This window comes from Rana temporaria, chromosome 4 (genome assembly GCF_905171775.1).
Source record: "Rana temporaria chromosome 4, aRanTem1.1, whole genome shotgun sequence".
NCBI lineage: Eukaryota > Metazoa > Chordata > Amphibia > Anura > Ranidae > Rana > Rana temporaria.
Window position 1 is genome coordinate 447,936,416 of NC_053492.1, and position 20,922 is coordinate 447,957,337.

General features: G+C 39.6%; 1 protein-coding gene across 2 annotated transcripts in view; it reads left to right on the forward strand.

Annotated features, from left to right (window-relative positions):
* Positions 1-20,922, forward strand: part of CAMKMT (calmodulin-lysine N-methyltransferase) — a 596,098-nt gene that overhangs the window by 487,566 nt on the left and 87,610 nt on the right. For both annotated transcript variants that reach the window (XM_040351550.1, XM_040351549.1), the window contains exon 8: positions 19,133-19,207. In XM_040351550.1, the coding sequence (XP_040207484.1) occupies positions 19,133-19,207 (75 nt within the window). The remainder of the gene's footprint in view (positions 1-19,132; positions 19,208-20,922) is intronic.

Genomic DNA, 20,922 nt, shown 5'->3' on the forward strand with positions numbered 1-20,922 from the left:
TATACTGTATAGTGAACTTGGTGTTGAGCTATTCACTTCAAGGTGATCACAAAGGACAAGGGGGCACTCTTTACGTCTAGAGGAAAAAAGATTTAATCTCCAAATACAGAAAGGTTTCTTCACAGTAAGAGCTGTGAAAATGTAGAATAGACTCCCTCCAGAGGTGGTTCTGCCAGCTCAGTTAATTGCTTTAAAAGAAGGGCTGGATTCTTTCCTAAATGTACATAATATAACTGAGTACTGACATTTATAGGTAAAGTTGATCCAGGGAAAACCTCTCGGGGGATCAGGAAGGAATTTTTTCCCCTGCTGTAGCAAATTGGATCATGCTCTGCTGGGGTTTTTCTCCTTCCTCTGGATGGACTGTGGGTATAGGATTGGGTATATGGGATTGTATGATTTTTTTTTTTCTCAATTGGTTGAACTAGATGGACTTTTTTCAACCTGACCAACTATGTAACTATGCTTCTAAAAGACATTTACTCATACAGTGGGGATCGAAAGTTTGGGCACCCCAGGTAAAAAAAATTAATAATGTGCATAACAAAGCCAAGGAAAGATGGAAAAATCTCCAAAAGGCATCAAATTACAGATTAGACATTCGTATAATATGTCAAAAAAAGTTCGATTTTATTTCCATCATTTACACTTTCAAAATTACAGAAAACAAAAAAATGGCGTCTGCAAAAGTTTGGGCACCCTGCAGAATTTATAGCATGCACTGCCCCCTTTGCAAAGCTGAGACCTGCCAGTGTCATGGATTGTTCTCAATCATCATCTGGGAAGACCAGGTGATGTCAATCTCAAAGGTTTTAAATGCCCAGACTCATCTGACCTTGCCCCAACAATCAGCACCATGGGTTCTTCTAAGCAGTTGTCTAGAAAACTGAAACTGAAAATAGTTGACGCTCACAAAGCTGGAGAAGGCTATAAGAAGATAGCAAAGCATTTTCAGATGTCAATATCCTCTGTTCGGAATGTAATTAAGAAATGGTAGTCATCAGGAACAGTGGAAGTTAAAGCAAGATCTGGAAGACCAAGAAAAATATCAGACAGAACAGCTCGCAGGATTGTGAGAAAAGCAGTTCAAAACCCACGTTTGACTGCGCGATCCCTCCAGAGAGATCTGGCAGACACTGGAGTTGTGGTACACTATTCCACTATAAAAATATACTTGTACAAATATGGTCTTCATGGGAGAGTCATCAGAAGAAAACCTCTTCTACGTCCTCACCACAAAAATCAGCGTTTTAACTTTGCAAATGAACATATAGACAAGCCTGATGCATTTTGGAAACAAGTTCTATGGACCGATGAGGTTAAAATATAACTTTTTGGCCGGAATGAGCAAAGGTACGTTTGGAGAAGAAAGGGCACAGAATTTAATGAAAAGAACCTCTGTCCGACTGTTAAGCATGGGGGTGGATCAATCATGCTTTGGGTTGTATTGCAGCCAGTGGCACAGGGAACATTTCACGAGTAGAAGGAAAAATGGATTCAATAACATTTTCAGCAAATTTTGGATGGTAACTTGATGCCATCTGTGAAAAAGCTGAAGTTAAAGAGAGGATGGCTTCTACAAATGGATATTGATCCTAAACACACCTCAAAATGCACGGGGGATTACATCAAGAGGCGTAAATTGAAGGTTTTGCCATGGCCTTCACAATCTCCTGACCTCAACATAATTGAAAATCTATGGATAGACCTTAAAAGAGCAGTGCATGACAGACAGCCCAGAAATCTCAAAGAACTGGAAGACTTTTGTAAGGAAGAATGGGCAAAGATACCTTAGACAAGAATTGAAAGACTCTTGGCTGGCTACAAAAAGCGTTTACTGTGATACTTGCCAAAGGGGGCAGTACAAGATATTAACTCTGCAGGGTGCCCAAACTTTTGCAGATGGCATTTTTTTGTTTTCTGTAATTTTGAAAGTGTAAATGATGGAAATAAAATCTAACTTTTTTTGACATATTATAAGAATGTCTAATGTGCAATTTGATGCCTTTTGGAGATTTTTCCATCTTTTCTTGGCTTTGTTATGCACATTAATACAAATTTTTACCTGGGGTGCCCAAACTTTCGATCCCCACTGTATATATTTGTTTGTCATCACACATGCTGCCAATTGCAGGGAAGCTATTTGTTACTAAAGTACAGCTATTCTTTAACCGCTTGCTGATCAGCCGCCATCGTTATACTGCACAGCGGGGGTACCGATGCTCGTGGCCAGCGGTCGCGATGACCGCCGTTTAGGAGTGATCGTGGGTACAAGAGGCAGAACAGGGACGTGTGTGTGTGTAAACACACATCCCTGTTCTGTGAGGAGAGAGATTGCGAGTTCCTACAAGCTGGGAACCACAATCGCTTATCTCCTATAGTCAGTCCCATCCCCCACAGTTAGAACACACACATAGGGAACACATTTAACCCCTTGATCGCCCCCTAGTGTTAACCCCTTCCCTGCCAGTGACATTTACACAATAATCGGTGCATTTTTTATAGCACTGATCGCTGTATTAATGCCAATGATCCCAAAATTGTCCGATATGTCTGCCATAATATCGACGTCCCGATAAAAATCGTAGATCGCCGCCATTATTAGTAAAAAAATATATAATAATAAAAATGCTATAAATCTATCCCCTATTTTGTAGACGCTATAACTTTTGCGCAAACCAATCAATATATGCTTTTTGTGATCTAAAACCACCAAAAGAAATCTCTGTTTGTGAGGAAAAAATTAGGTCAATTTTGTTTGGGTACTAAATTGCACGACTGCGCAATTGTCAGTTAAAGCAACGCAGTGCTGTATCGCAAAAAATGGCCTGGTCATTGAGCATCCAAATCTCCCGGGGCTAAAGTGGTTAAGAATTTGTGTAGTATAATCCCTTATTGTAGTGTATATAGAGCAGAATTTTGAAATTGATCTCTTGGGTAGTCCAAATAAAAGAGGGATCTCTAGTCTAGATGACACAGAAGCACATATTAACGTCTCCCTATCAGCGCGGGTAATACTATTGTGGAAATTATAGTATTTATTTTTTATTTATTTTTTACAGGCAGTGCCAATGTGGTTCTTAAAAAGTTAAGATCAACATGTCTAAAAATAGCTCCCTAATTCTTGGCAAGATTTTCCACTATTGGAGACAGTCTAAGGCCCCATACACACGATAGAATCCATCCGCAGATAAATCCCAGCAAATGGGTTTCTGCGGATAGATCCTATGGTGTGTACACGCCAGCGGATCTGTTTCCGCGGAGAAATCTCCTCTGGGATGGATTCCAGCAGATCGGATATTTGCTGACATGCACAACAAATCCATCTGCTGGAATCCATCCCAACGGATGGATCCGCTCGTCTGTACAGACTCACCGGATCCATCCGTCCAAAGGGATTCCCCGCACGCGTCGTAATGATTTGACGCATGCATGGAATTCCTTATATGACAGCGTCGCGCCCGTCGCCGCGTCATAATCGCGGCGACGGCGCGACACGTCATCGCCAGAGGATTTCCGCGCGGATTTCAATGCGATGGTGTGTACACTCCATCGCATAGAAATCTGCGGAAATCTTTGAGAGGATTTATCCGTGGAAACGGTCCACTGGACCGTATCCGCGGATAAATTCTCTCGTGTGTATGGGGCCTAAGAAAACCAACATCTTTTTTTTCTACGCTTCATTGCCAATAACAAGAACCTGTGCTTCATTCTTATTTAATTGCAGAAAGTTCTGAGACATTCACAAATTGATGTCATCTTTACAGTCAGCTAGAGAGCTAATAAAACTGTTAGCAAATAGATGTGTGTCATACAGCATACTGACGAAAACCTGGTGTTATATTTATCAAAGGTTAGCTTGAGGCAGTGCAGCCAATAAAGTTTTGGCTGTATATACAGATTAATGTAGGAGTAAAGGTAAGTATTTTTGATGAAAACATAACTGTATAACAATGCTGCACATCATCGCTACGCTGGAATCAGTGCTTATGCACTGCACCTGTCCCCTGCCTATAAAGGCATTCAGAGTCAATAGAAACGTGGTTCTATTGTTGTCGGCCGTAGCCGGCTTGGCTTCCAAACTACAGTTACCATCCATCCCTGATGTGGAGACCATCCTACACTACGGAATCCTGGAGCTGCCCTGCTAACCTTGCTAAGAGGTGCTGCGGACACCCCACCAGGAGACCCTCCATAGAAGAATCCCATTGCTGCTGCAATACTCTGAATAACACTCATCCCTGCAAAACGGATAAGTACTATTTCTGCTTAGAGTTGCCTGCTTCATATATTGTCCTTATGAATTACTGTATTTAAATCTGGATTATTGAATACTATTTGCTGCCTGGGATTATTTAGTGTGTCTTCAGCTGTTCGCTGTAGAGTATCTTAAGGGGAGATACATACTCAACTTAGCTGAGCTATATTTGCCTATCTTACGCGACTATTAGCTGCTTTAATAATTCCTATTTACTACGTGCTTGACATAAGTTGTTACTTGTTTATGGGCCCATGCCCTAAGTTATTGAACGTGTTTGCCTTAACTTTTCTATGCTAAGGGTTGAGGGTATTTCATACCAACACCCTTAGTGGCCTAATGCTTTTCTGTATATAAAAGGTGATATGATGTAGAGAACCCCCTAACTCCTGTTCTCTGATTGGAGTGACGCCTGGGGTGCCGTACTGATAATCACTTGCATACAGAAGTGCATTGGAAGCTTCACATGTATTGTATACTTTTAAAACGCTAGGCATTGGACGCATGTTGTAATATGTCCACCCCTAGAAGCTGAACGTATCCCTTTATGTTCCTTTATGTGAGAGAAAGATGATGTAGAGAACCCCCAAACTCCTGTTCTAAATGGAGTGACGCCTGGGGTCTAATACAGAATTCTCACATAACATAGAGAAGTGCATTGAAATCCTTGTTACCGCAGTTGTGGTTCACTCGTGTTCACCAGAGCTGTTACATTGGCTCATTGATTTTCCCAGAAGTCTGCACTAAGATACAAGTCAGATATCAGGCATTACCTGCAACAAAAATTGCATTTTCGGTGAGATATTCCTAACAGGAAATCATGTATAAAGGAATGCAGGCCCAGCAATTTTCCTGATTAGAGGCCTGCAGGTGCAGCAGCTGATTGATAGTTGTTTATTGCTTATTGCTTGTATAGCGTAGAACCACCCGAAGGTATCGAAACGCTTCCAGACCTTAACAATTCACAACAAGACCGAGTGTTACAGGCATAAATTAACATAATAACAATATAAAATATGTACGACAGTTAAAATCAACTAATAAAACAACAATATAACACCATAAAACCAAAACAGTACAAAAACCATAGAAATCACATAAGACCAAGGAGAGACAACACACAATTCCCCACACAAACAGATCTAGCAGTGCTTCCCTCCAGAATGACCCTAACCTCACTCTTCCTATCAATCTGCCTCTGCCCACAGATAGGTTTTTAGATCCCTCCTGAATGTGGGTAGGTCAGGACTCTGTCTAAGACTTAGGGGAAGTAGATTCCATTCTCTCGGGCCAAGTACAGAAAAAGCCCTGCCCCCCCATTTTTTCAGCCGACTTTGTGGCTGTTCCAAACGGAATTGGCAGCTCCATCTAAGGGAGCGGCCAGTAACATGTCTATTCAATTTCTCACAGAGATAGGCGGGTCCTAGCCCGTGAAATGCTTTAAAAACAAGTGTTAGAATTTTAAAGCGCACCCTCTGACCAACTGGCAGCCAATGCAGGGCAGCCTGATGTCTCGCGGTGGGGCAGTGGTCTCTGAGATTTAATGCAAGCCTTACCGCCTGATTCTGGACTTTTTGAAGTCTCCTAATCTGGACTTGAGGCAGTCCAGCCAGGAGACCATTACAATAGTCCAGATGGGGAAGGACCAGAGCGCGCACTACCGAGATCCTTTCCAGGTCTGACAGAAGAGGCAAAATGCGGTAAAGAAGCCGCATCTTAAAATGGCAGGTCTTGACAACCTGACCGACATAGGGGATTAGCGTCAAGTCGCTGTCAATTAGGACCCCTAGTGTCCCCACCGTGTCGGCCATCCGCAGGCACACCCCTGCCCCATCAGGCCATGATAACACCCAGTGTCCCCCAGGAATATTGCCTGATCTCAGGACCTCGGTTTTGGCCTAGTTTAGCTGCAGGTAATTAGCTGCCATCCAGCTTTTTATGATCTCTAAACCTGCAACCAACTTGGCCTCCGCCTCTGGCTCATTGGTCGAGATTCTGGAGAACAACTGGGTGTCATCCGCATAGGACTGAAATCGAAGTCCCAGATTTGCGATCACCGCCAGCAGAGGGCGAAGATAGATGTTAAAGAGAAGAGGGGAAAGCGGGGACCCCTGTGGCACCCCACAAGTCACCTTGATAGGCTCCAAGTAGAAGTCCCCCAGTTTCACCCTATACTCCCTCTCCTCTAAAAATGACTTAAACCATTTCAAGGCCTGGTCATTCACCCTCGCCATCTCCTGAAGCCGTGTCAGAAAGATCTGGTGATTTACTGTGTCGAATGCGGCTGACAGGTCCAGGAGGATGAGGATTGAGTGGGCCCCCCGGTCCGCGTCGACCAGAAGATGGTCCATGACATCCAGCAACGCCGTCTCCGTCCCATATTTGGGCTGGAAACCAGACTGCCACTTATCGAACAGATTGCCCTCCTCCATGAAAAGCTGCAGCTGACCACAGACAACCTTCTCCATTATCTTGACTGGAAAGGATAGCCCTGTGATAGGCCTGGACTTCTCCGGGTCAGAGTGATCGGTACCACCTTTTTTTAAGATAGGAGTAACAATTGCCTGTTTAAAAAATCTAGAAACGGTACCGTCCACTAGAGAGCAATTGATAAGATCAGCTTAAACTGGGGCTAAAATCACACGGGCTTCTTTAAACACCTGGCCTGGACACGGGTCGGAAGGAGGTGCTGAAGCCTTAGATTTCGCAATTAAATCCAAGACTTCTACGGCTGAAACTGTCCTAAAATCAATTTCTGAAACCAGAATTTCTGGTACCCTTACCGCCGACGGGGGTGACCTCGTCATCTCCAATTCGGCACTTACCTGGCCTTCAAGGCCCTTATATATTTTAATTATTTTATTCACAAAAACGTCTGCAAACTCTTGGGCTTTCTTTTTAGAAGCCTTCATCTCCAACTGGGCTGTCTGTGGACTGGCGAAATTCCTCACTATCCTAAACAACTCCTGAGGGTTGTTACCTGCAGCCTCAATCCTAGCTGATATATAATATCTTTTTACACGTACAATTGCCGCTTTATAACCGCGCATGAAGATTCTCCATTTTATAAGGTTAGCTTTGGACTGATTTTTCCGCCACGTTCTTTCCAGGGCTCGTCCCTTTTTCCTTAAGTCAGCCAGATCAGGAGAGAACCAGTCTGCTGAGCCCAGTTTTCTACCTTTTTTTGCTTTTCGGGACTGTACTGGAGCTACTATATCCAGGGCTGCTGTTATACCATAATGCATCATCTGAAAAAACTCATCCGTTTTTGTTTTACCTTCTGAGTTATTAGCTAACTCTGTTGCTAAATGTTGATTAAATAGCTCTTGGGGGAAATCTATAATTAGGAAGCTACTCCCATTAGATTCACTTTCCCACGTGGACACAGACAAACATGTAGACGTTTCTTCAGTATAACACAAGGTAGGAATCTGCAACAAAGTTTGTTAAAATCCTTGCACTGTGCATTGAACACCCAGAGGGGGATGTTTTTTTTTTCTCAACAATAGTGGAGTTACTCTTTAACATTTCAGCTGCCACCATAATAAAGATGGGATCTTCCAATCACATTTCTTTCCATAACAACTTGATCCTTTGCTTTTTAAAGGTTTATACTTTATTCCTGTTGAACAGAACAGGAAATGACCAGCATATATATATATATATATATATATATATATATATATATATATATATATATATATATATATATACATATATACATACATATATATGCATATAATTTTGTTGGATGATTTCTAGAGACAAACCAACACATCCACATCCCTAGTAGAGTTTATAAAATGAGAAAATAGAGAGAGAAATGACCAGAAATCTGTCTATTGGGATACAGATTTAGATACTTTATCTACCATACAGTATATACCTTAAAATGATCATGAACACTTACCAATGCCCATTTAAGTGAAGAGCCTTGGGTGATACACTAATACATAAGCTGTGCTTGTTTATCTGCAGCGTTCTCTCCTCTACAGCCTTCCAAAGTACAACGTTTAGATGGTATTTCTCAGCATTCATGAGGCAGGGGTGGGGATCTAATGTCACAGCACAGAGCTAAGTGTAATCTGAGACCTGATTGGAGGGAAAAAGACACACCTCCCTCTGGTAGTTATGACTAAGGTATTGTAGGCTAAAACGCTGCAACTGGTTTTATCTGCATTTGTACACTGTGGTTTTTCAATAATATGAAGATTTTTAAGAGCAGCAACTGGTTGTGTGGACCTCCCTCTACACAGTCTTGTTGCAATACATAAACATCAATGTCAATCGCCTTCTGTGTGCTAGAGGTGGGGGTGGGCTGTATCCAAATATTGCCTAGTGTCAGGAAAAACTGCTAGACGTGATTCATGCAGATAGTAGATGAAGAAGAGAGCAGGCAGCATCCAAATTAAATGCTTACTGTGGACTGAGGCAAGTATACACTATGAGGATGTGTATTGTTCATGTTTCATTTCAGTGGTTTACAACCATTTTATTATGTCTATATATGCCAGTAACCCTTTGCACAACACTCATTCTGGGAGAAAGGGTCAGCATTGTCAACCAATCAGGGCTTATTTTCTTTACACTGTGCTTTCAGTCTAACACAGGGAATGTATTCACAAAAAGGAAGAGGAGAGGGATGACCTCATAGGTGTGCTGTGTGCTGCTGCTTATTCATTACTCAATCGCAGGCCACATTGAGTTGTGGACGAGACTATGTTGTTTACCTGTAGTGTATGCTGAAGAGACTTCTAGAACCTGGAAGAGTTATTTTTTTTTTGCATGGGTCCCTGGATATTTTGACTGACTAAACAGAATTGCAAGTCCCTTGACAGGTGATTAGTATGTATTTAAGCTGTGTATTAAGCTTCTGGTTAGATATTTAGCATTGTTTATGCCAAATAATAAAAGGATATTGATTAAAGGATAAAGAGCGTAGATACAAATTTTAGGCAACTTCGTAAGACATGGCATAATGCTGAGTAACTTGAATATCCATTAAGGCATTGTATTCACAGCCACAATTGTAACTTTAGGGTATGTTACTTCTAGGATTCTAAACAATTGCACGAGTGCTTTGATGAGGTTACGATGTTTCTACCTGCCATCAAAAGAATTTCATCACCAGATAATTTACATGAGACCTAAATAATTTAAGGAAGAAGGCTACAGGGATTAAAGGTATAATCAGTGCACTGAAGGATACAGTCTATCCAATGCCACAGGATACAAAATCACTTAATAGAGAACTCTGGACAATTTGAAGAATTTTAGGAGAAATTTTGCCTAATTTGTTATCCAGAGGGGAATACCCATGAAACATTCCTTGAAAATTGGCTTACTACTACCCTGTCATGTCTGGATCTCTCACCTGCTTTCATCATAGAAAGGGTACACATCACTCCCATTGTAGCATCCCTGCTCAGTGCTAGCCCAGGACACCTGATTGATTTTCGGTTTCAGTGATAAGGTTGTATTTCCGTGTGCAGCTAGACTGACAGTGACCTTAGCTACAGTGGCAGCCATACAGTATAGCCTTCCCAAACTTTGTGTTTAAAGTGCAAAAGGAGAGAGCCGCCTTCTTGGAAGTAGAAAAGTGATTTAATCTAAAGAGTATAACCTATACAATGTTGTTTCCTGTGAAGCTACAGATCCTGGCTGATGGTAAAGCCACATTTTTCAATACTCCACTGGAAGCTACAGATTGGCCTTGTGGCGAAGACATTCCACAACACAAAAATCACAAAAACGAAACCTGCTGAATAACCTCTCAACTATCTACTTAGGCTGTAAACTCTGAACAACCCCACTCTTGTCTCATATGACATCCTTTGCTTCCTAATCTGTCCCCGGACCTCCTTTGACTTGACTTTCTCAAATAAATCCACTGAAGTTTGGGCTATTCCCCTCTTTCCTCACACTATTACCATTCCCCTTTTTCCTTACTCTTAAATGGACAGCTTGATTTCCTACAGAAATATACACCACATATGCACATATACAGTAGTCTGCCTGTGCCTGCAATATACTAAATTAGTTCTGGTCCTAAAAAAACAAGGTATCTAGGACATCTTATTCCTCTTATTGGATTGTCTCTGCTGTACTTGCTTAATATCTCTCCTTTGAAAGTCTTGATATTAAAACAGACCCAATGAACCGCTATATCATTCTTAAAAAGGAACTTAGCCTAAGGGATATTATCCTTCCCTTACTCCTCTTCCAGGCCATCATCTTTGAATATCTCGCACATGCACAGATGTGCCACAGCTTTCTGTCAGGTCTTCTGAACCTGGCAAAAACCTGTGGTACATCTGTGCATGTGCAAAGTTATTTTCTCAAACACACAGCTTGTTTCTGATGTTGGAACTTGTACAGAAATTTGCCTTGTGTGCCCATATGTGGAAATTCCCCAATGCCTGCACAGATGTGCCTCCTGTAGCTCCTAGCAAAACACTGCTTCCTGATGTGGCCATCTGAGGAGGCAGCGGGGGCCTGAGCTCATGTGCTAACCAAATATTAAGTTACTATACATCCAACAAAAACTGAATTTGGAAATTGAACTGATAAATTGCTGATATACAAACTAGAGTATAACCCAATCTCAATTCCTAAAATCTCTCTATGTCTTCACATCAAACCCTTACTTGTACCTCAGACTTATTGGATGCTTTTATTGTCTTTTATTCAGATTTTCATGGTTGACTACTCTATGGAGGGACCTAAAAGCTGTCACTTCTATATTGTACAGCTACCCTACAGATTAGTGCAGAGCTAGATGCACCACATAGAAGGTTGAGCTTGCAATTTTTTAATTCCCAGCATTGGTAGAATGGTATTGTCAGTTCAGTCAGCAACTAAGCTAACATGTGCTTGATACATTTAATTAAGCTCCTAACCTCTATGAGGGAAGCATGAAAAGTTATTATTCTGAAGAGAAGGGAAGACTCCTCTAGGATGTGATTTGTATTGATATCTCACAATTATTGCAGATGACAAAATCCTAGAGATGTTAAGTAATAGATACATTAGTTCCCTCATAGGACGTGCTGGCTTCAATTAAGAATGTTCCACCAGATTCAACATTCATAAACTTTCCATGAATTGACAGTTTCTACACCGGCAGACACTAGAGGCAGAGCTGTAATCTTGTTAGACACCTATATAACCTTGTATAAGTCAGATAGACCCCATGAATGTTGCAACTCTTAGGTTTTGACCACAGTTGTTTCATTCTTTGGAAAATGGAGTTGTACACTTTTCCAGCTGCAAGGATTAGAAATATGGACATTTGTCAACTTTTCCCATCTACCGAGGTACCCTTCAGGGATGTTTCTCTTTTTCCTATTCATTTTTTCCTAGCTATTGAGTGGCTGGTGGTCTTGAGTCAAATCTCCCCTCACATTAAGGGCCTACATATTAACTTCCTGGAAGAATGTGTGTACTATATAGGTGTCACTGCTATATCTGGAAGATCCCAACCAATCTTTGCACCATCTATTGTGCATCCTAGAGGAATTTGGAAAATACTTGGGCTTAAAAGTACATTTTCATAAATCTTTTATGCCCACCCCAACCTGGTGACTACTCAAAATATATTAATTTTGTAAAAATATTGCAGCACTGCGTATCTATAAATCTTATATAAACAAATGATTAAACAAACACTTTATGAAAAAAGAAAATAAATAAATTATAAAAAACAGTTCATGTGTAGCTTTCTAAAGCTGTCACCGCTGTGAAAAATCCTATTTAAATGGATCCAATATTCAGTGCATACCACCACCTGCTAAAATGCCTGCTCACCTCAAGGATGAGTATAAAACTCATAGGCAGATCACTCCATGTGTCCACCACGATCAGTCCACTTTACCAATGGTAGCAATTCCTACAGTCTCCAGACTGCACCTCTGTGTGGGTAATCAACGTATAAATTGTCTCCAAACACCACCTTCCTCCATTCGCTTTTTAATAATCAATTCCCCTTATCCAGGGGTTAAGGACATGAAACAAAAAACACAAGTACCGTAGTGTTCTCTGCTTTTGAATTTATTAAAAAAGCCCCCCTAAAAAGTTACACTTACTAGAAATAACAATAAAAACAGCATGTATCAAATCACCAGCTCATCCACCGCAGATCTAAACCCACGGTGCTTCGCCTGACATCACAGATACGACTCCTCCCTTCTAAACGCGTGTCGGCCTCTCATTGGGCTTCATCAGTAGATCTAAGTACAATGAGAGACCGACATATACAGCAGCTGTAATTTGAAAACAAAAGGTAATGTTTAATAACATTAAATTAGAAAATGGCTTGTGTAGCAATTGTATGTGTTATATATTTTTTTATTTGCTATATTTTTCCATTAAATTGGGGTTAGCCTTTAAAAATCCTCTACTATAAACCATGCCTTCCATAAAGAAGGCCAGGATAAATCTCTATCTACAGGAGAACCATGGAGTCATCCATACAGCATACTTTCATTACCTGCAATTCTCACATGTGGTCAGGGCACAATTCAGGAATGCTGGCCTGTAGGGATCAACAAAGTTTATTTCTACTTATTACTTCAACCTAATAATCACTACGTCTTCCAGGATCCAGAGGGCTAAAATTAAATGGCAAACCTTAATTTCCCAATAGATGTTGGATGACTGGTTAGAATTTAAGCATACTTATACACCCTAATTACTCAAAGGATAAAATCATCAAGCTTAAGCTCTTCCACCAAATCTTTTACATGCTAGTTGCACTGATTAAATGTGGCTTTATTTTATAATATTGGTGTGAGATTACTTTTTTTGAAAGTGTCTCTGGGCTTTTCCGGAATTTGCAATCCTATGGTTTGCCTTCTAGAAATATTGGAGGCTCTTTAGATAGACCAGCACACAATATGGTCTAAGAACATTTTTTTTAAAATAAAAAAGTCTGTCCTTGTAACCTGGAAAAAACTCCTCTCTCTCTCTCTACAGCGAAGGCCTAGACGAAACATTGATCAAATGTTAGCCCTGTAGATGGACTTTAACCTAAACTTACCACTTTCCATGATCTTATACCTCAACCTAACCCCTAAGGCCGCGTACACACAATTAGCCCATCAGTTAACCGATGAAGCTGACTGATGGTCTGATGCGCCTACACACCATCGGTTAATTAACCGATCGTGTCAGAACGCGGTGACGTAAAACACAACGACATGATGAAAAAAACGAAGTTCAATGCTTCCAAGCATGCGTCGACTTGATTCTGAGCATGCGCGGGTTTTTAACCGATGCTTTTGCATACTAACGATCGGTTTTGACCTATCGGTTAGGCGTTCATCGGTTCAATTTTAAAGCAAGTTCTACATTTTTGGACCGAAGGATAACTGACCGATGGGGCCCACACACGATCGGTTTTGACCGATTGTGTGTACGCGGCCTTAACCTCATCATCATCAATGAAACCAACACTGATGATAACTACATCAAGAATTACAATGATGATACTACCAATATTGTCATACAGGAAAATGTATGTAGTTAAACATTTGTGCTGAAAACTATCACTGAGCTGAATGCAGCTGATCTAGACAGGGACCAAAATGACCAACCCAGTAGAAGGTAAAGTAAAGTCTTATGATCAGCTGTATCATATCAGATACAGGGCTAAGATACAAAAAGAACCAAGGTAGGAAGGTGAGCCAAGTTATTTTACTCTTTTAGGTCCATTTAAACTATAAAGCCTAGTGAAACTTTCATATTAAACTGTAAGTAGATATCAGATGCAGTATAATGGCAATTGATGAATTTAATTAATTAATTAATTAATTTTGCTGGTAAAGAAGCCATAGCCATAATAAAATAACCTTTAGCCAGCTCTATGTGTGGAAGCAAAGGTCAAACGGAAACAAACTATTTACAGAATCAGAACAAATACACTGATTTAATACAGTACATATAATGGAGCTGATATACCTGCCAAATGATTTGTATTTCTGTCTATCTAATTCTGATGTTTACAAAGCCCCTCACATAGCACAGTTCTGTCAGGCAGGACAGGAGAGCTTTTATTTTTCTGTTCTACAGTTTGCCGTCATTTACAGGTCTTGTCTTGTCCATCCACCAACCTGTGACTGGACAGTGATAGGAGAAGCAGAAAACTGATGTGCTCATCTCTCTGTCACTTTGCTCTCATGCACTCCTATCAGCATGTTCCGTATGAGCACATAAGAACAGTTAATTGGCTCCTTGAGCTGTTTCCTTCTGTCCCACTCCGAGTACTGTTGTAATGGAATTGTAAGATACGGATACCAGGTCAAATTCGGGCACTTACACTGCTTAATACATTTTATATCTACCTGCTGAAATGAAATGAAAAGAAACATGGCAAGTAGTGTTTTTGTTTCTTCTTTCATTTTCATTTTTTCTCATTTAAAAGTAGGATACTAAATAATAACTTAAACATCTGTGGTAGAACAAAGACTGGTGCATTGTTAATGGGGTGCTTATTAAATGAGATGCAAGGCAATTCAAAGAGACCACCAGAAGTGTCTGTGATATAGTTAGACAGGTGCTCATAGAGTTTCTATAAGACTGCATGTTTCTTTGTAGAGTTCACCATTGGTTATTACTTCCAGCTGTTAATTGGATCACCTCTATAACTAATGGCACAAGGATTGAGATGAAAGAGTCAGCATGGTCATGGACAATTACTTAAGACTTAATTATGGATCGGAGCTTTAGAAAGACCAGCAGGTACCATATGGGAGGAGGAGACAATTTGTGAGATGCTCGGTGAAGCGTCTATCCTCAAAACCACTGTCCTGAGTCTAATGTTATAAGCCTCAACTTACTGTTATTACTCTTTCAAGTATCAATGTCGTGTCACAACTCAAGATGTATATACAAGAGACTTGAAATTAGAGTAGGGTAAAAGCTTATCCAACAAATGTGGAACTTCCTAATTATGAGGAGACAAGGAAAGCTTAGTGGGAGAAATATTCTTAAGCTTAGCATTTAAATGTTTGTTTTAATTACTTGTTGTGTCACTGTCGCTTATGTATAGAAGAGTTAGTTGATTGATATGTTTTTGATAGTTGATAAAAGTTATAGACAGGGTTGATTCCCTGTAGATTGATGGACTTCACCTAAAAACCAGTTGCTTCAATTGTGCTGAGATCTGTACAATATTTATCCATATCAGCTAAGCTTTAATTGTAAATCTAAGCATCAATGGTTGGCAGAGACAACAATTTAGTTACAGTATTTGGTGTAGGAGATCAGTTGAGTTGCACATAAAAAGCCCTCATCGCTGCATACTGTACACTGAAAGCTAAATTGTTAAAGGTTACATAAAAGAATCTAAACAGCTATATTACCAAAAAGTATAGAATTGTTTGCAACTAAGTGGTTTTTAAAGCACGGAGACTAATTTGATTGTACTCAGTGGCATAATCCAAAGAAGGGGGTATCCGCAGGTGGTATGAAATCACTAGTACCAGGTATGTGCAGTAAAATTGTATTATTTATAATGGTAATGGGTCCCCACGCAAAATATACACCATGTATAGGAGCTGTGTGTCTTGCATCTGTAAATGCTGAAATATGTTGGAAACAACATAGAATGCACTCCTTAACCACTTCATTACCGGGCCTATTTTGGCACTGTTCTCCTTTATGTAAAAATCACAATTTTTTTGCTAGAAAATTAATCAGAACCCCCAGACACCCTAGGGAATAAAATGGCGGTCATTGCAACTTTTTTTTCTCGCACGGTATTTGCGCAATAATTTTTCAAACGCCTTTTTTTAGGGAAAAAAAACAGTTTCATGAATTAAAAAATAACAAAACAGTAAAGTTAGCCCAATTTTTTTGTATAATGTGAAAGACGATGTTACGCCGAGTAAATAGATACCTAACATGTCACGCTTTAAAATTGCGCACACTCATGGAATGGCGCCAAACTTCGGTACTTAAAATTCTCCATAGGCGACGCTTTAAATTTTTTTACAGGTTACTATTTTTGAGTTACAGAGTAGCTCTAGTGATAGAATTGTTGCACACGCTCTAACGCACGCGATGATACCTCACATGTGGGGTTTGAACGGTGTTTACATATGTGGGCGGGACTTGCATGCGCGTTTGCTTCTGCACGCGAGCGACCGGGACAGGGGCGTTTTAAATTTTTTTTTTTATTATTTTATTTTATTTTTTTACTTCATTTTTTTATTTTTACACTTTTTTTGACATTTTTTTTTTTGATCACTTTTATTCCTATTACAAGGAATGTACACATCCCTTGTAATAGGAATCACTGTGACAGGTCCTCTTTATGGAGAGATATGGGGTCAATAAGAACCCCTCATCTCTCCTACAGGCTTACAAGCATGAAATCGGTGAAAAACATTTCACCGATTACATGCCGACAGCCGCGATTGCGGCTTTGTTTACTTCCGGGTACCGGGCGTGACGTCATAACGTCGCACCCGGCCCTCCGACGGTCATAGAGATGACTGTGACCATCTGGTCACCAGTCATCTCTATGGTTCAGCAACGCGCGCCGGCCGATTCGCTCTCCGGGCCCCCGATGGCACGGGAGAGCCCGGAGAAGCACCGGATGGCGGCGGGAGGGGGGGGACGTCCCCTCCCGCTGCCTAGAAGAACGATCGAGCGGCGGAACCGCCGCTTTGATCGTTCTTCTGGTGCACAGAATCGCCGGCTGAAGACAGAGATATCTGAATGATGCCTGCAGCTGCAGGCATCATTCAGATATCACCACTCAAAGTCCAGGACGTCCCAGGACGTCCTACGGATCTGAAGTGGTTAAATAAATGTGGCAAAACTAAAAAGTGCCAAATTAAATCATATGTTATAAAAATAACTGTTTTGGTTGTCACATATGATTCATTTTGGCACTTTATAGTTATTGCACATTTATTTAAGGAGCGCGATGTTTGTATTTTTCAAACAAGTAGAATCTTTTTATTTATCTATGTATTTATGTATTTTTATGTATCTATGTATTAATTTTTTCGGTATGTGTCCCATTGGGGGGATGTTTCTTTACGTCCTGTTCTAAGACACAATGGAAGTATGAGGAGATCTCCCCAAAGTAATCAAAATCGTCTTTTAGAGAGCTGTCACCAGAAGAATGTGTGCTATTGGAAGATTTATCCTCTATTTCTGACAAATTACATTTTAGGTTTTCCTTTACTTGACAACGGTCATCAGAACAAACAGGGAAGGTTAATCTCCTCAGCAGGGAGACAGTTAGAAATAAAAATCTAACTGATATTCTAACACTTCTCTACTCTATTCAAAACAGGAAAAAAAATAGATTTTCATATACTTTATCTTTAAAAGCTCATGCGTAGATCCTGTTTGTGATCATAGTATGTATCAACCAAAAGATTTTGCACCAGCTCTTTTAGATATATCAATACAAACAGTGGTATCTTACAAACAATGTGTTATTTGTCACCTTTTGGCTTTCTGGATAGAAGTATTTCAAATCATTCACGTATATAAAACTCATCTCTTGTGCTATAACACATTATTGTAATTCCAAATGTAATTGTTCCATTACTTTAAATGTGTGGCTTTTATTTGAATTATTCCTGATGGTCCTGCTATGAAGGCTCTTGTTCTGGCAAGCCTCGTTAAAGGGTGACAACGTTCTGTCCCAATTGGCTCTTGCCTTGTCACCATGTCACATGGGCCTCCAATAGAGACTACGGGAGGTATAGCACACTTTCCTTTAGGTTTCTGTGTGTAGAATGTGCAAGGTTGACAAGTAACAGATCTCTTTGATGCTCAATGTACTGCATCAGGTTCAGATAGAATGTGATTGTTAAATAAGTAAGCTTGCACACTTACACTGTAATAATTATAGACTGACTATTTAGATACACACATAAACCAAATCATGTCAGGAACCCTTTAAATCTTCTACATTATCCAAAAAACAGCCTTGCCAATTCACTCATACAATTTCTGCTGCCAAAAAAAATCTAAAAAATATTTTAATAATTTGTTGAACTGTGCAACTGATTTTAATTCTTTTTTTAAATAATGTGTTTTTATTAAGAATATTTAATAAGACTTATAGCAGAAGCAACATAATACCTATATGCCATGACTGAAGCTCTTGATAATTCATATTTATGATTTAAACACCAATATTTGCCATTGTTTCACAAAAACAGTATTCACTGTTGATGGAAGATGAAGACAGCTTAGTACAGATGCCAGTTGTTCATGAGATAGTGTGTGACAGATCATTTCATTGGCCAACAAACCATATAACATTCCAAGAGAAAAGATGGTTGGAATGGCTGGATATTTTCTAAAGTTTTGATTCTCAGCCAACGGTCTGCTTTTATGATGTATCCTAATCAGCAGATATTTTCCTTTAAAGGGAAAGATTGTGAGATTGTCAAATCATTGACATGCATGGTTGGCTATACGCTTTAGAAGGGTTTCAGGTGCTGCTGCATTAGGTGGACTAAAAAAAAACAAAAAAACAGGAAACTGTTTTTCACTTTACCTCCTTTCTGGTTTTCTTTATTTTTTTTGATCACTGTATCCTGAGGGACCTAATAAAAGTGATCATGAGATATGTTTGCCAACATTTTATTTGCATGTTGCATTGGCCACTGCATTAGGTGGACTAAAAAAACAGGAAACTGTTTTTCTTTTTACCCTCTTTCTGTTTTTCTTCTTTTTTTTCTTTTTTTTTTATCACCGTATCCTGAGGGACCTGATAAAAGTGATCATGAGATATGTTTGCCAACATTTTATTTGTTTTTTCAACCATTGAGCGAATGTCATGAAAATCCATGGTGTTAAAAATGCAAAATATTAAAATCACATTTTTTTCATGTCTCCCTTTAGCATTTTACGGTGGGATAATGAGACAGATGTCTCTCAACTGGAAGGACATTTTGACATTGTTATGTGTGCTGACTGGTAAGTACATAAAAATGGTAACTCATGTTAAAAAAAAGAGGGGGAGAAAAATAGATTTGTTGGAATAATTGCGCTGCTCTGCTCTCTGACGGCTAAGCAAAGTCAACAAATGAAGCACTAAACCGCCTTAACCTCAACAAATTAATATTCATCTCGATGTGACAGTCATGAGGTAGTCTTCTATCACGGAGTAACTTGTACCACATTATTTCCTGAAGATTGAATTTGAGAAGCATTTCCATTTTGTGAAATTGCCTCTGTTTCATGCTTGACGTATCAGTAAATGGACGACTTAAGCAAATTGCAAATAATTATGGTTCAGGGAGGAACAGTCTGGAGGAAAGGGAGTTTATCAACACAAACAGCTCAATTAGCTTACTTGTTACTAAAGATCTGACTATTGATATTAGTGCAAGGTTGTGCTTTTTTTTTTTTTTTTTTGGCATTCAAGTGATCGCCAAAATAATGTTTTCTGAGCATACCCGCTTTAACAATCTGTTGTGACACGAGCTATCTTAAGTGGGGTCCCAAATAATTCATGTATAAGAAAATGTCTTCCAGTGATCTGTGGTCTTCTGCTGAATTGTAATAGCTACTTAGAGTGTTTTAAATGCATATGAGACCTTTACAGAAGGGAAAAAAAATCAGCAACTTGTATACGTCAATCGTTCAAGAAGAGAAGCAAATTATATCTGATGTTTCTGAAAGCTGCTAAAGTTAAGTAGACAGTTATTAAAAGCAAGGTAATAGGGAGGAACATTGTATCATATTCTTTATTCTCTGGATAAATCATCCTACGACATATTGTAACATGTAATTAAGAGAACAGGTATTATTTCAGCGGAGTTGTCAGAAATAGCATTAATCAGGCTTGTCACCATTTTAGTTCAATTCATAGTTCTGCTATAGCCTCTTTACATTGAAATATTTTCCTTTCAGTTCTTTCTTTCTTTTTTTTTTTTTTAGCTGGACTGTATTTTGGGAAGGACTTCACATTTTTTTTAACCTGTACCAAAGATGTTCAAAATATTTAAAACAATTAAATAATTGATACATTATTTTCATGTACTGCTGCTTTAAATTGGAAAGCCATTTTAATAGATTATCCTTTTAATAAATCAGCCTTTTGTTCAGCGATATCCTTGAGAAAGTTACTGACTACCTGGTAAAACATTTTATAGTGTTGCCTTTTATACTTTAGCCCCGCGGTAAGCTTAATATTATGAAAAATGTTTGTTACTGAAACTCTGCTCGTTGTGACATCCATCAAATAGTAATGCCGTGTACACATTTTTCGGGTTGTAAAAAACAACGTTTTTCAGGCTCTGGAAAAAAACGTTTTTTTTTCAACTTCATCATTAAAACGGCATTGACACACGATCATGAAAATAAAAATGCTCTAGCAAAGCGTGGTGACGTACAACATGTGCGACGGCACTATAAAGGGGAAGTTCCATGCGGATGACGCCACCCTTGGGGCTGCTTTTGCTGATTTTGTGTTAGTAAAAGACGATTCACGCTGTTACAGCGTGATGAATGTGCTTACTCCATTACAAACGGTAGTTTTACCAGAACGAGCGCTCCCGTCTCATAACTTGCTTCTGAGCATGCGCTGGTTTTTCACATGGTTAAAACCCATACACGATCATTTTTTACAACCCGAAAAACGACATTGTTTAAAACGTCATGAAATAATAGAGCATGTTCGAGAAAAA